This window comes from Drosophila hydei, unplaced genomic scaffold (assembly GCF_003285905.1).
Source record: "Drosophila hydei strain 15085-1641.00,03,60 unplaced genomic scaffold, DhydRS2 tig00000060-arrow-pilon, whole genome shotgun sequence".
Classification (NCBI taxonomy): Eukaryota; Metazoa; Arthropoda; class Insecta; order Diptera; family Drosophilidae; genus Drosophila; species Drosophila hydei.
The window spans coordinates 815258-827852 of record NW_022045656.1 but is presented as its reverse complement, the minus strand read 5'-3'; the positions used below and the strand labels follow the sequence as shown (position 1 = coordinate 827852).

General features: G+C 37.8%; 3 protein-coding genes across 8 annotated transcripts; 2 read left to right on the top strand and 1 right to left on the bottom strand.

The window, feature by feature from the left end:
• Positions 1-3994: 3994 nt before the first annotated feature.
• LOC111599661 (long-chain fatty acid transport protein 1) lies at positions 3995-11368 on the top strand. Of its 6 annotated transcripts, none has more exons than XM_023315364.2 (6): positions 3995-4135; positions 5411-5537; positions 9095-9348; positions 9404-10045; positions 10147-10348; positions 10408-11368. In XM_023315364.2, exons 2-6 carry the CDS (start codon positions 5484-5486, stop codon positions 11347-11349), a joined length of 2094 nt encoding a protein of 697 aa, XP_023171132.2. In that variant the 5' UTR covers positions 3995-4135; positions 5411-5483; the 3' UTR covers positions 11350-11368. The 6 variants fall into 6 exon arrangements, with proteins under 6 accessions (XP_023171132.2, XP_023171131.2, XP_023171129.2 ...); XM_023315363.2 differs by having other exon boundaries at positions 5406-5537; XM_023315361.2 differs by having other exon boundaries at positions 5403-5537.
• Positions 6695-7457, top strand: LOC111599665. The gene is made up of 2 exons (XM_023315369.2): positions 6695-6902; positions 6960-7457. The coding sequence occupies exons 1-2, from the start codon at positions 6819-6821 to the stop codon at positions 7107-7109; spliced, it is 234 nt and encodes a 77-aa protein (XP_023171137.2). The 5' UTR covers positions 6695-6818; the 3' UTR covers positions 7110-7457.
• A 376-nt stretch (positions 11369-11744) lies between the features above and the next one.
• LOC111599664 lies at positions 11745-12544 on the bottom strand. Its single transcript, XM_023315367.2, has one exon. The coding sequence runs from the start codon at positions 12369-12371 to the stop codon at positions 11763-11765; it is 609 nt and encodes a 202-aa protein (XP_023171135.2). The 5' UTR covers positions 12372-12544; the 3' UTR covers positions 11745-11762.
• Between the last annotated feature and the right edge of the window lie 51 nt (positions 12545-12595).

Here is a 12595-nt window from a genome sequence, read left to right as displayed (position 1 = left end):
GTCAACTGAATTGCATGAAGTTGGCTGCGTTTGAAAGGTTAGTGTTATCAACGTTCAATAGATGGCGGTATGTGTTCCATGTCAAACAGCACCAAGCGCGCGCATTTTTACTATACATGTGCACACATGCATTCAAATAAGTGTATTCTTTTGTATTCCAAGAATCGAAATTGCAATTGAATTAAAATAATCTATTATATTGTAATAAATTTTTATTTTATATATTAATTGTTTTTTTGCGAATAAAATATTTATTGTATACTTTTGGGAGATGTCATATAACAGATTTATCCCGAACAGTTATTAAAATTAATTTCTAGATGTGCGATTAGACTGGCAGTGCTCTCAAACCATCTATCCTAATCTAATCATATACATATAAATATATATATATATATATATTGTGTATATATATATATATACATATATATATATATATATATATACATATGCAGATGAACGTGAAATAGAATAGAATATACTAGAATACAAAATTCTTAAATTTAATATATTTCAGCTATATATACTGGCTTGTCCACTTACTAGTTAAGATCTAAGTCTAATCCAACTGAACGGAATAATAAAAAGGTCATCAATATGTAAAAAGCTTTTCTCAGTGCAAATGTAAATTACAAACTAGTTCTAATAATAATGCAACATGTTGAATAAATTAATAATGAATATTATCTGAAAATAATATATTCATAAAATAACATTTTTAATTCAGTATTAAAATAATATCTAATGATACAATCTAATTTTTTATAGTTTAAAATAGAGAATATTATAATAATTATTATTAATAATTTGTTTTTGAACTGTATATATATTTAAAACATGAAACAGTTATAAACAACATGCGAATCTAATTTTTATTTCTATTATAATTTTCTAAGATTTTATTATGACATAAATGTTTATTGACTTTTATTTAATTTTATTTAGTTTCCTTTTATTTTAAAAAAATTAAGTCAAACTAAAGATTGTTTGGCGTCATAATAATTCTTCTTCTTCTCTTTTTCTGTCTCCCTTCTCTTTCTTTTATTTTTGTCTTTTTCTCTATTTATCTTTTTTTTGGTATTTTCTCTTATTTTTTTCTCTTTTTTTGTCTCTTTCTATTTTTTGACTCTTTCTCTTTCTCTTATTTTTGTCTCTTTCCCTATTTCTTTTTTTGTTTTTTGTTTATTGTTCTTTTTTTTTTGTCTTGTTCTCTTTTATTGCCTCTAACCCTCTTCCTCTTTTCTGTCCTTTTCTCTTTTTTGTCTCTTTCTATTTTTGTTTTTTTTTTTCTTTTTTTGTATCTTCCTCTTTTTTGTTTCTTTCTCTTTCTCATTTTTGTATCTTTCTCTATTTCTTGTCTTTTTTGTCTCTTTCTGTTCTTTGTCACTTTCTCTCTATTGTTTTTTATCTTTCTCTTTTTGTCTCTTACTCTCATTTTCTTTTTTTATCTCTTTCTCTATTTTTTCTCTCAACTTAACTTAGACTTAAAACGGTCGAAGAATTTCACCACTGCATTGTATCAATCATAACCTCTTGATCTGCAAAAAAAAAAGACAAGAAAAACACCGGTTCGCCACCTGGCTCCAAACTACACGATAATTTTGCTTATGAGCTACCTGCACCGTCACTGCACGGCTCATGCATGGAATTGCAAATCGCAACTTAAGTAGCTGCTGACAATTCAAGCACAATTCAATCGCAATTTCGATTCTTCAAATGGAGAAGAATAGGAAATATGCGTGGGCGTGGCGCTGCTTGACATCTGCTTTTGCAAATTGGCCAAACGTTTTGTTTAATAACTTCTTCTTCCAACAAAAATCGGCTTGTCATCCTGATCAAGAATATATATACTTCAAGGGGTCTGCCCCGCCTCCTTCTGCTTTTTACCATTATACCCTGATTTTCCATTTTTAATGGGATTAGGGTAGAATAAAAAATTATTTTAAGGTTTCCCAAATTATATCATAGAAATTTTATTTATATTAAAAATGTGTATTAAAAACGTTTGAAACTTTAATTTAAAATATTTACTTTTACTTCGTTCGACAACTTCTTATTTAGACTAACTAATAATAACAAGAACATTTAAAATTCGTAGTCATTCTGAAAGCTTTTAGCTTAGATTAGTTGATATTTTAATTGATATATGCATTAGGCATACACAATTTCCGTTTAAATCCCCATTTAGAATGCTGAAGAGTTGAAAGTGAAAGATAAATACTTTTAGCTACCTGTTTACTTTAGCTTACTGTAAATTAAATTTAATTTGTTTGATGCTACCCATCGATAGTCTTAGATCAATACACTCAACTCAATTGCAAAAATATTTTCAGATACTCCAATATAGGATAATTGATACGAAATTGGTGTTACAACACCGCTGAAACAACACCGTTTGTCTGTTTTAATAAATTACCAACTGAAGCAGCCAAACACAACAAATGTGAGAAGCCCGCAGAAAGAATTATTGTAAATGATTGACAATCTGGTTTAAACACAGCTTTATAATTGCAAGAGATTTGCTGCATATAGTGCATAACACATAATACATATACAGTAAATAGTATAAAATACATATATTTAATATAGATATAGATATAGATATAGATGCATATATTATATATAGATATATATATATAGAAATATAGATATGGCTAACACTTCTAAAACTCCAAATTGTTTCGCAATAACAATTAACCCCGTTCCAAAATTCCCATAAGTGCTGGCAGTTGATTTGGGCTCTGCTCTTGAGTCAATTTGGCCAAGTCATGCAAATCCGTAGATGTATACTCATATATACGAGTCTGTCATATATATGTATTCATAATCTTGTGTGAATGTAAACTCCAAGCTTTGCTGAACGCTGCTGCACTTGTCTGCACGCATGACCGGAGCAGGAGGGTGCTCTGTCTCCCTCTCTCCCCCGACTACGATGTACCGCGAGAAGGCAACGCATAAGGCAGAATCGAAAAGACAACAAATAATGATAAAGAGTGCCGAGCAAAACACGTGTTTCGAATTAAATGCAATTGTCTTGCCTCCCTCTCCCTCTCCCTCGCCCCGCCCTCCCTTCCACCCATCACATGCTGCGTGCAGAATTTCTAATAGCAATTCCCTTAGGCTCTCTTTTTCTCAATATCACTCTCTCTTTCTCTCCCTGTATTTCTCGTCGTCTGCTTCTTTAATAGCGACATTGGCGATGTGCCTTTTACGCCGCTTGTTGAAATGTTAACGGCAATCGCCCTCCGAGAGACAAACATAGAAAACAACGATCTGTTAGAATGTAAATGTAGAGGAGACTGGAGACTGGTATACTCTAAGAAATATACTTAAAACACAGAATTTATTGTGGTTTATTGTCTAATGGAATAAATAATAGCTGGACAACTTCTATTACAAATAACAATTATGGTAACTCTTTTCGATTTCGCATATGCTGATCAAGCAACCAAATACATTTCTACGTTTCAATTCCACGTGTTCCTTGAACCTAATTAAAGAGCATGAGGATACGAATGCAAATTTTTAAGATATTTTTATTTTTATTTTTATTATGAATGCAAAAAAATTATAAATTAATGAAACAACATTTATGAATTTTTCTCATAATAATATAATAATAATTTAAGAAATATGTTAGTCCAAAAATTTAATTAAATTAATTTAATTGTTACATTCTCAGCCAATAAGCTGTGACAAAGTAAACCGTATAGCCGACATATCCAACTGAGTTCAGGGTATATTCGCCGCTAGCAATTTGCACGTGCGTGCAACCATATAAAAAAATATATGCAAAGAGCAAAAACTTCAATCAAAGACAGCAATCAAATTGTATCTGAGATATTATTATTATAACAAAGCAAACGCTCACTCACACACCGACAGGTGCAGCTGCGCAGCTGAGTTAGTATTGTTTTAACTGTATTCGACTCGGACGTCGACGTCAACGTCGACTGTGACTGCTGCCTGCTCATGGCAGCAGCTTGAGCTGGGCTCAGCTTGGGCGCAGTTGAGGAGCTGAGCTGATGGCCTAAAGACACGTTCGGCAAAACGAGTACAAAAGATGAAACAATAAACTTTGGCGGCAAATCAACTGAAACCTAACGGAAATTGCATATGCAACAAAAGTAAACAAGTGCGTGGCGCAAAGCATTAGCTTAAGATCATACTTAAAAGTAGCAACGTCGCAATGTCAACTCTTAGGTTGCGCAATAAACTGACTTGGGTCCTCTTGAGCCAGTGTTGGGCAGTGTTTAACTAACAGATAAAGTGCTAAAAGAAACAAAGAGTGAAGAGTGAAACGAGAGAAAATGAAACACACAGTGAAAGTGAAGATGCTCCATCAACATTATCATCCGCATTGTGCGGCACTTGTTGCTGCTGGCTGACATTTTGGCCTCTTTGCAACTGCAACAGGGAAACAATAACAAAAACCAATTAGCTACGGCAGCATCTATTTGTTTCTAGTTTATGATAGAGTTATTACTGCGCTTCAAAGCAGTTTTTTTGTATTGATATATATCCATAAATCCATAAATTATATAAAGATAAATTATCTAATGAGTTATTCGTGTGTCATCATCTGTTTTGGCAACCTTTGTCGAAGTGTCTTCCAGCAATAGTTCTTAACTAATATATGGCATTGAGTTGATAGAAATCTTGTAACTTGTAGAGGTTTTTACAGATAAATCCAGTAAAACGTTTCTCAAACTGCAAAGTTATATAGTTTTTACAGAAATTGAACGAAAAATCTTTTGTCTAAAAGACGTTTCAAATCATTAATGAAATATATCAATAACAATTGAAAAAGCTTTACGTTAAAGGAGCTCTGATATACCATACCATGCCATGCCATGCCATGCCATAGCCATGATTGTCACCTCAGTACCTCTTCTTCCGCCTGGACCAAAAGGTCTTTTCTAGGCGAAAAACATAAAAAAGCAATTAAAAGTACATTTAAAACGCTTTAGTTCGCATATAAGTTGAGTTACGCTTTGCCGTAACCATTAATTAGGCGTCAAAATTGCATCCGCTTAAGCAGAGTTAAAAGACTTTTTCAACAATTAAAGCCACGCATGGAGCTCATGGCAACAGAAACTGACAATAGCCAAACCCAAAATAAATAAATAAGACCCACCTTGAGCAGCACAGAAATAAAACGGCCCCAATTGCAGCCTCCAGTTCCAGGTAACACCACGAACCATAACTGAACCACAAAAAAGGCAGGTTTCCATTGTGTCAGTTCGCCTACAATTGGACTTCACATCTCACTCACGTCTGATTATCTGCAATTTCATTTCGAAAGTAACAACTAAGCCAAAGCAAGATAAAAACAAAAAGAAAAGTAACTACCACTTAGCACTAACAATAGTAACAACCAAAAGCTACCTCATTACCCGCAGCAGCCGAGCATCCGAGCAGCCGACGTTAATCAACACTGTTATCGACTTATCGTCATTGTCTGTCCCACATCGGAGAGCGAAATGAATGATGCTGTTGCCCCTGGCCAAGGTACGACAGCCTTGAACTCCATGCAGGTAAACTATAGTTGATATATTATTAACATTTTTGGGGCTTTTGTGCTCAATCCGAAGCCACCGAAACCAACTTGCTTTGTGCCACAAAATAAATGTGAAAAAAATCGTACGAAACCAGTTTTCTTTCCGATGCTTTTTACACCCTGTGAGCAGAAAATTGGGTGACCGAGACGGAGCAACTGACTTGCTGACTAAAGTTTCTATTGTAAAATAGTTGTAGCAATTATATAACTTATTATTAAACTATATCTAAGAGACTAAGCTAAGACACGAGAATCATATTCTCTTTGTTGAGTTCTAAATACCTGATATATATATATTTATATAAATATATATATAAATTAATATATATATATATATATATATATATATATATATATATATATATATATGACATTTGTGACAGCTATTTACAGGGTATCGCAAGGTGTAACCCACTCAAGTGTTAAACCCGTTAATTGTTGTGATTTCAGTGGTGCTTGCCCTGCCTTTTTATGCTTTTAATGCTACAGAATTATATAGACAGTCGCCGCATACAATTCATACATGGATCGATCAATGTGCCCATGCCATGTTTCAAGAACAAGTCTCATGTAGTTCACTCGGCTGTTCAGTCGCATCTTAATATTCAATGGTTGACTGGGTCTGAAAGTCAAGTCCATGGCGTAGGTCAACACCAAACTGGTTGACAGAATCGATTCTTCTTGTTTTTATAATGCATATCTCACGCTGACTCCGCTTCAAGTTTCCTCGTGTGCCACAGCTTGAGATCTACGCAGTATTTGTTAAATGTGCTAAAGATTATCATGGCAAAAAGAAATACTAAGTAGCTTGGACTGTCATTTATGAGGAAGTAAATAGCTTTACGCACATTGCATGCCGAAATATTAGATGAGCTAATAAAGAACAAACAATTAACACTCAGGTTTTAAAATTTCATCAATGCTATGTCCGCATAGCTCGAAATTTATGGAGTTTACTGAATGGCAATGGATGTATTTAGTAAGGAAAAACATAGAGAAGGAAAGATAGGTGTAAAAAAAAACAGAAAACAACTTTTAGAACTTTCCGGAACCGTGATAATAAGACAAGATGGAAAATTTAATTAGAAATTGCTCAATAAGTTTATGATTTGTTTGTGGGGTTTGTAGGGGTTATCTGATCTCATACCACATTCGACCTCAACGTCAAATATTTGAACATGAAAACATAGTGTCTAAGGCAAATGCTATATCTAAAGAATCTGAGAAAGTCGTAAAGTCGTGCAAATATTTGAAGACCATGATGAAAAGCACCGATAGTGTGCGATCAGAGGAGGAGGGGGCTCTCCCGACCACTGCCGTAAAACTCAATATCTGGCACAAGGTAAAGCAATATAGCTATTCACCTGTAATCAACTGACGGCACTGCTCCCAAGTTCAGATACTCTTCTATTTGGTGGGTCTGACTGCGGCCTTGACCATTTGCCTGCTGATCCGATTATCCAATAAGCTGGCAGCCGATGCCCAGCGAAAGGCGATGGCTCATTTCAAAGACATCTCGAGCCGCATCGGTCACCGATTTGACAATTAGCGCCGCTGCGCATGACACCAACACCAAAATATTTATATTTGCTATAACTAACAGTTTGTGCAAACATCGCGCCAACTACTTAAACAATACTGTAAACGCGCAAATGATTCGATGTGCAAATTAAACAAGTGGCAATTAGCTGAGACGCAGGCTCGACTGGACGACTGCCACGAAGCTAACGAGTAATAAAATTGCTATTTAAAGACGGTTCACAAAGAGTGCTTAAATAAAAGAGAATCGCATTTAGAGTTTATAATTATCAAAATTGGGATAGGTCAACGAAGCCTAAAACTGCTGTAGATATCATAATGCAGTTATGCGGGTAGAACATTTTAAAATAAATATATATTACGATTTATAAATTTATATAGAAGATAGATGATAAAAGCCAAGAGATGGAAGATATATAGAAAATTTTGAAATAATTATATATTACGATTTATACATTTATATAGGAGATAAATGACAGAAGCCAAGAGATAGAAGATATATAGAAAATTTTGAAATAATTATATATTACGATTTATACATTTATATAGGAGATAAATGACAGAAGCCAAGAGATCGAAGGTATATAGAAAATTTTGAAATAATTATATATTACGATTTATACATTTATATACGAGATAGTTTTTGAAATAATTATATATTACGATTTATAGATTTATATAGAAGATAGATGATAAAAGCCAAGAGATCGAAGATATATAGGTAATTTTGAAATATATATATAATATATAATATATTACGATTTATAGATTTATATATAAGCTAAATGATAGAAAATATTTATATAAAATGTAAAATAAAATAAATATATTTAACTTTTTATTTTTAAATTTATTTATATATTCTTTTTTCAGTCTCTTAGTTGTTGTCATATATCTTCTATATTTTCTCTTCAATGTTCTACCTTCTATTTCCTATCTTCTATCTGCTATATAAATATAGTTTAAGCGATTCGTGAATAGCCACATTTGATAAGAAAACTTAAGACAAGCAATCGCAGTTCGACGATGTTTTATAAATATATCTTTTGGCCTCACCTCAAAATAATCATATACTTTTGCTGGCTCAAGTTGAGCAATAAAAAGCTTTGCAAAAACTCTGATCTCAATCGGATGAATATGAGAGCTCGTCGCTCTTGACCTTAAACGGTCTAGAGATCACAGATTTTAATGGGATCAGGCGACAACTGTTGTTTATTAAAAATGTACATCAAGCTTTAATTATCCTATGCAAAACAAGTCTATAACGTTCGGAGCTTCACAAAATCGATATCCAGATTCAACAAAAAAACAAATTTGATTAAATTTTAAAATAACCGATGTTAGCTGTTAATCGAGCAAGAGAAAAATATCTGGTATGTAAATAATATGGGAATCGGGTTGAGTTTCGGCCTTCGATATCTTGATAACGTTCATATAACTTTGGATAGCAATAATTTATTTTATTTGAACTGCGTAACACTAAAAAACCCAATCCTTAAGATCTGAAGGAATTGTACCTCGAGAATAAAATGATCGAAATGACTGAAAAGAACCAGTTTCATGTTTGACTAGACAGTAAAGCAGACATTTATAAATATATACATTTTAAAACACTATAATTAGACTTGACGTTGAAAACCTTCCGTTCGTTAGAACCTGCAAACCTACAGTTGACATTTGAGTCAAAATACGCAATAAAAACTTGTTTTTATTAGATTATAGAGAACCTGGAAAGTGCACTTTAGTATAAGGATTAGTAATTAGTACAGTATTATATAGAGTATATAGTATATAATGTATAGTATATAGTATATACTATATATATATATATATATATATATATAGTATATAGTATATAGTATATGGTATATAGTAAATAGTATATCAGAGCGAGTCTACATGGAAAATTCCGCAGCTCAAGCTTCTAGAATTGCTGAGATCAAAGAGTCCACAGGAAGATAAATAATGTCGTTTATCGATTTATATTCATTTCAGACAGCACCTAAGGAAGTGCAGATCAGCATGGGGAACGAGAAAGCTAATGTCAATGAGAAAAGCAGCCGTCGCGCCTGGCTTTTGCTGGGTCTCTTGGTTCCACTTCTATCCGCGATTACGGCTGTGGTTTGGTATTACGAGGGGACCTGGTACGGACTGGCTGCCCTCTATAGCAGCTTGGTTGTGGTGCTGTTGGTGAAGCCAGGCTGGCGCTGGTTTTACATAGCGGCAGTGACTGGACCACGCGATACCATGTGAGGCAAATTGGATGCACTTGCTCCATTCGAATTCTCATATGTTTTGTTGCAGCGCTCTCATTGCGTATATACGCGTTTTGCTGTTTATCAAGCGGCTGGAGCGGAAGAACCTCAATGTGGGCGACGTCTTCGAGGCGAATGTGGCTAAGCAGCCGGACAAGCTGGCCATTGTCAGCGAGTCGCAGAAGTGGACATTCCGACAGCTAAACGAGCAGGCGAATCGCGTGGCCAATGTATTCCACAGTCATGGCTATAAGAAGGGCGATGTAGTCGGCCTGCTGCTGGAGAATCGCCCCGAATTCGTGGCCACTTGGCTGGGCCTCTCCAAGATTGGCGTTATCACGCCCCTAATTAATACGAATCTGCGCGGCGCTTCGCTGCAGCACAGCATCAAAGTAGGCAACTGCACGGCGCTCATCTATGGCATTAGCTACCGATTGGCGGTCATGGATATTGCCAAGGATCTACCCGCCCACGTGGCGCTCTATCAGTTCAACGATGAGCCCAATGTGTCTGAAGGCGCGGAAGGTCTTACCCAGGGCTTGGCGCAGCAGCTGAACGCCCTGTTGGAGACGGTGCCAAAGGATAAGGTAGCCGCCGGTGCAAGTCGAACCGATCATCAGGATAAGCTGGTGTATATCTACACATCGGGTACTACCGGACTACCAAAGGCAGCTGTCATTACGCATTCGCGGTAAGTTCGGCTCTGGATTGATCTTGGATCTTTCCCAAAGCCCCTGGGCTGGAAGATCTCTGCTGATAATGTAGCTATTAACATATATCCTGTGTGAACAGTTATTTCTTTATAGCCGCTGGCATACACTACACCTTGGGCTTCCGGGACACGGATGTGTTCTATACCCCGCTGCCGCTTTACCACACAGCTGGTGGCATTATGAGCATGGGTCAAGCGCTGCTCTTTGGGTCCACCGTGGTCATACGCAAGAAATTCAGTGCCTCGGGCTACTTTGCCGACTGCGCCCGCTTCAAGTGCACGGTAGGTGGAAAGCTCTGGCAGCTCCTTAGGCTAGTTTTCATCTCACACATTCTCCCCAGGTTGGCCAGTATATTGGCGAGATGGCCCGCTATGTGCTAGCTACGCCGGAGGCTCCACATGATCGTCAGCATCAGGTGCGCATGGTCTTTGGCAACGGACTGCGTCCACAGATATGGAAGCAGTTTGTCGACCGCTTCAACATAGCCAAAGTGGGCGAGTTCTATGGCGCCACCGAGGGCAATGCGAACATCATGAACAACGACAGCACAATGGGTGCCATTGGCTTCATTTCTCGCATATTGCCACAGATCTACCCCATCTCCATAATCCGCGCTGATCCGCACACTGGCGAGCCCATCCGCAACGAGAAGGGTCTCTGTCAGCTATGTGCTCCGCACGAGCCGGGCGTCTTCATAGGCAAAATTGTTAAGGGCAATCCCACCCGCGAGTTTCTGGGCTATGTGGATACCAAGGCCTCCTCCAAGAAGGTCGTCTATGATGTATTCTGCAAAGGCGACAAGGCGTTCATATCTGGCGATCTGCTGGTGGCCGATGAACGTGGCTATTTGTACTTCAAGGATCGCACGGGTGACACGTTTCGCTGGAAGGGTGAGAATGTCTCCACCAGCGAGGTGGAGGCACAGCTCAGCAATCTGGTTAACTACAAGGACACCATTGTCTACGGAGTGTGCATACCCCAGACAGAGGGACGCGCCGGCATGGCAGCCATCTATGATCCCATCCGGGAGGTGGATGTTTCCAGGCTGGGCACAATCCTCGCCAGCGACATGCCCAGCTATGCGCGCCCACAATTTCTGCGCTTCTTGCGGCGCGTCGATCTAACAGGCACGTTCAAGCTGCGCAAAGTGGAGCTGCAGCAGCAAGGCTATAATCCAGCCATAATCGAAGACGAGCTCTACTACGCACAGCCCGATGGCAGCTATGCTCCACTAACGCAGTCCATTTTCGAGCAAATCCAACGCAACGAGCTGCGCTTTTAAAGCAACGGCAGCAACAGCTTCCAGCTTTAAGAACTTCATAAGACTAACAAGAGCGAAAGATTATCTTTAAAGGGCACCCTTGCAGACATATGCGTAAAGTATTTCAGAGGCACAAAACGTTAAGTTCTATGCAGAATGCCATTTTCCAGTCAGATTTCGGACTTCGGATTCTGAAGACTTTTATGTCCGTTACGCTCAGCAAGGGTACAATAATATTCCAGGACTTATTGCCTGCCATTCTACAAAGCTAATTGTCTCGCAGTATGAGAACCATATACATATTTAAGTTATAGATAAGCGTCAGTTTTAGTTGATGGATAAGTGTATTGTGCTAGCGTATTAAATAAAAATCTTACAGGCGAAGAGTGGAACAATGTCTAAGGGTAAATACTTTTGGGAGACGATTAAGCACTTCAGTCCTTAGGCGGCACATCCTTTGTAAGCTCGGATCGTTTTTGCTGCTCCATTCGCTGCTCGACCTGGTCGAGGCGTTCGTTCATGGCATCCAGCGAGGTGAGCAAGCCCGCTTGTATTTCGCCATAGCGTTTCATGGCCAATATTAGACTCTCTTCAATCAATTCGCTTTGTTGTGCATATTCTCCGTTGTTATCAGTAATTTGCTTTAGCTTGTCCAGACACTCACTGGGTATGCTCCGAAAGTATTCGGCACCGAGCGCAGGTTCCAGCTGTTTGATCCGCCCAAGCTGTTCGCTCTGTGCGTATAGCTCAGGTGCAACTGCATTTATGTAGACCTCTTTGGCGCGAACCTGCTGCTGATCTTCCAAGTAATTGGGATCCAGATACTTCTCAAGTTCCGCTGCGCGGCCAACGCACTGCTGCACTTGTGCTCGTCCCGTTGTGGCTTCGCTCAACAAGGCGTTGGCAGAACAGAGAGTGTCCACTATGTTGGCAGTCTTCGTTGTGTTTGCGCCATCGGCATCTCCAACATGGGCTTCAGGTAGAGGACCTAGCACTCGGTTAAGTGCATCGATTCTTTTCTCCAATATATCTAGTGCTTCCATTCTAATTAGCAAATTTCTTAAAGAAAGCGGAATGATGTCAGTGCAGTTAGCAAAACAAAAACACACAAAAATACCAAAAACGCGTTGCACTTTTAGTGTAGCGCTTTACAGCACTGAACTGCTTCAATTATCGCCAGCCACAGAGCAATATCGATACTATATTTGAAATCGCTTAGGGTACATTTTCGTACACTAAGTCACTATACTTTGTTATACGATGAATC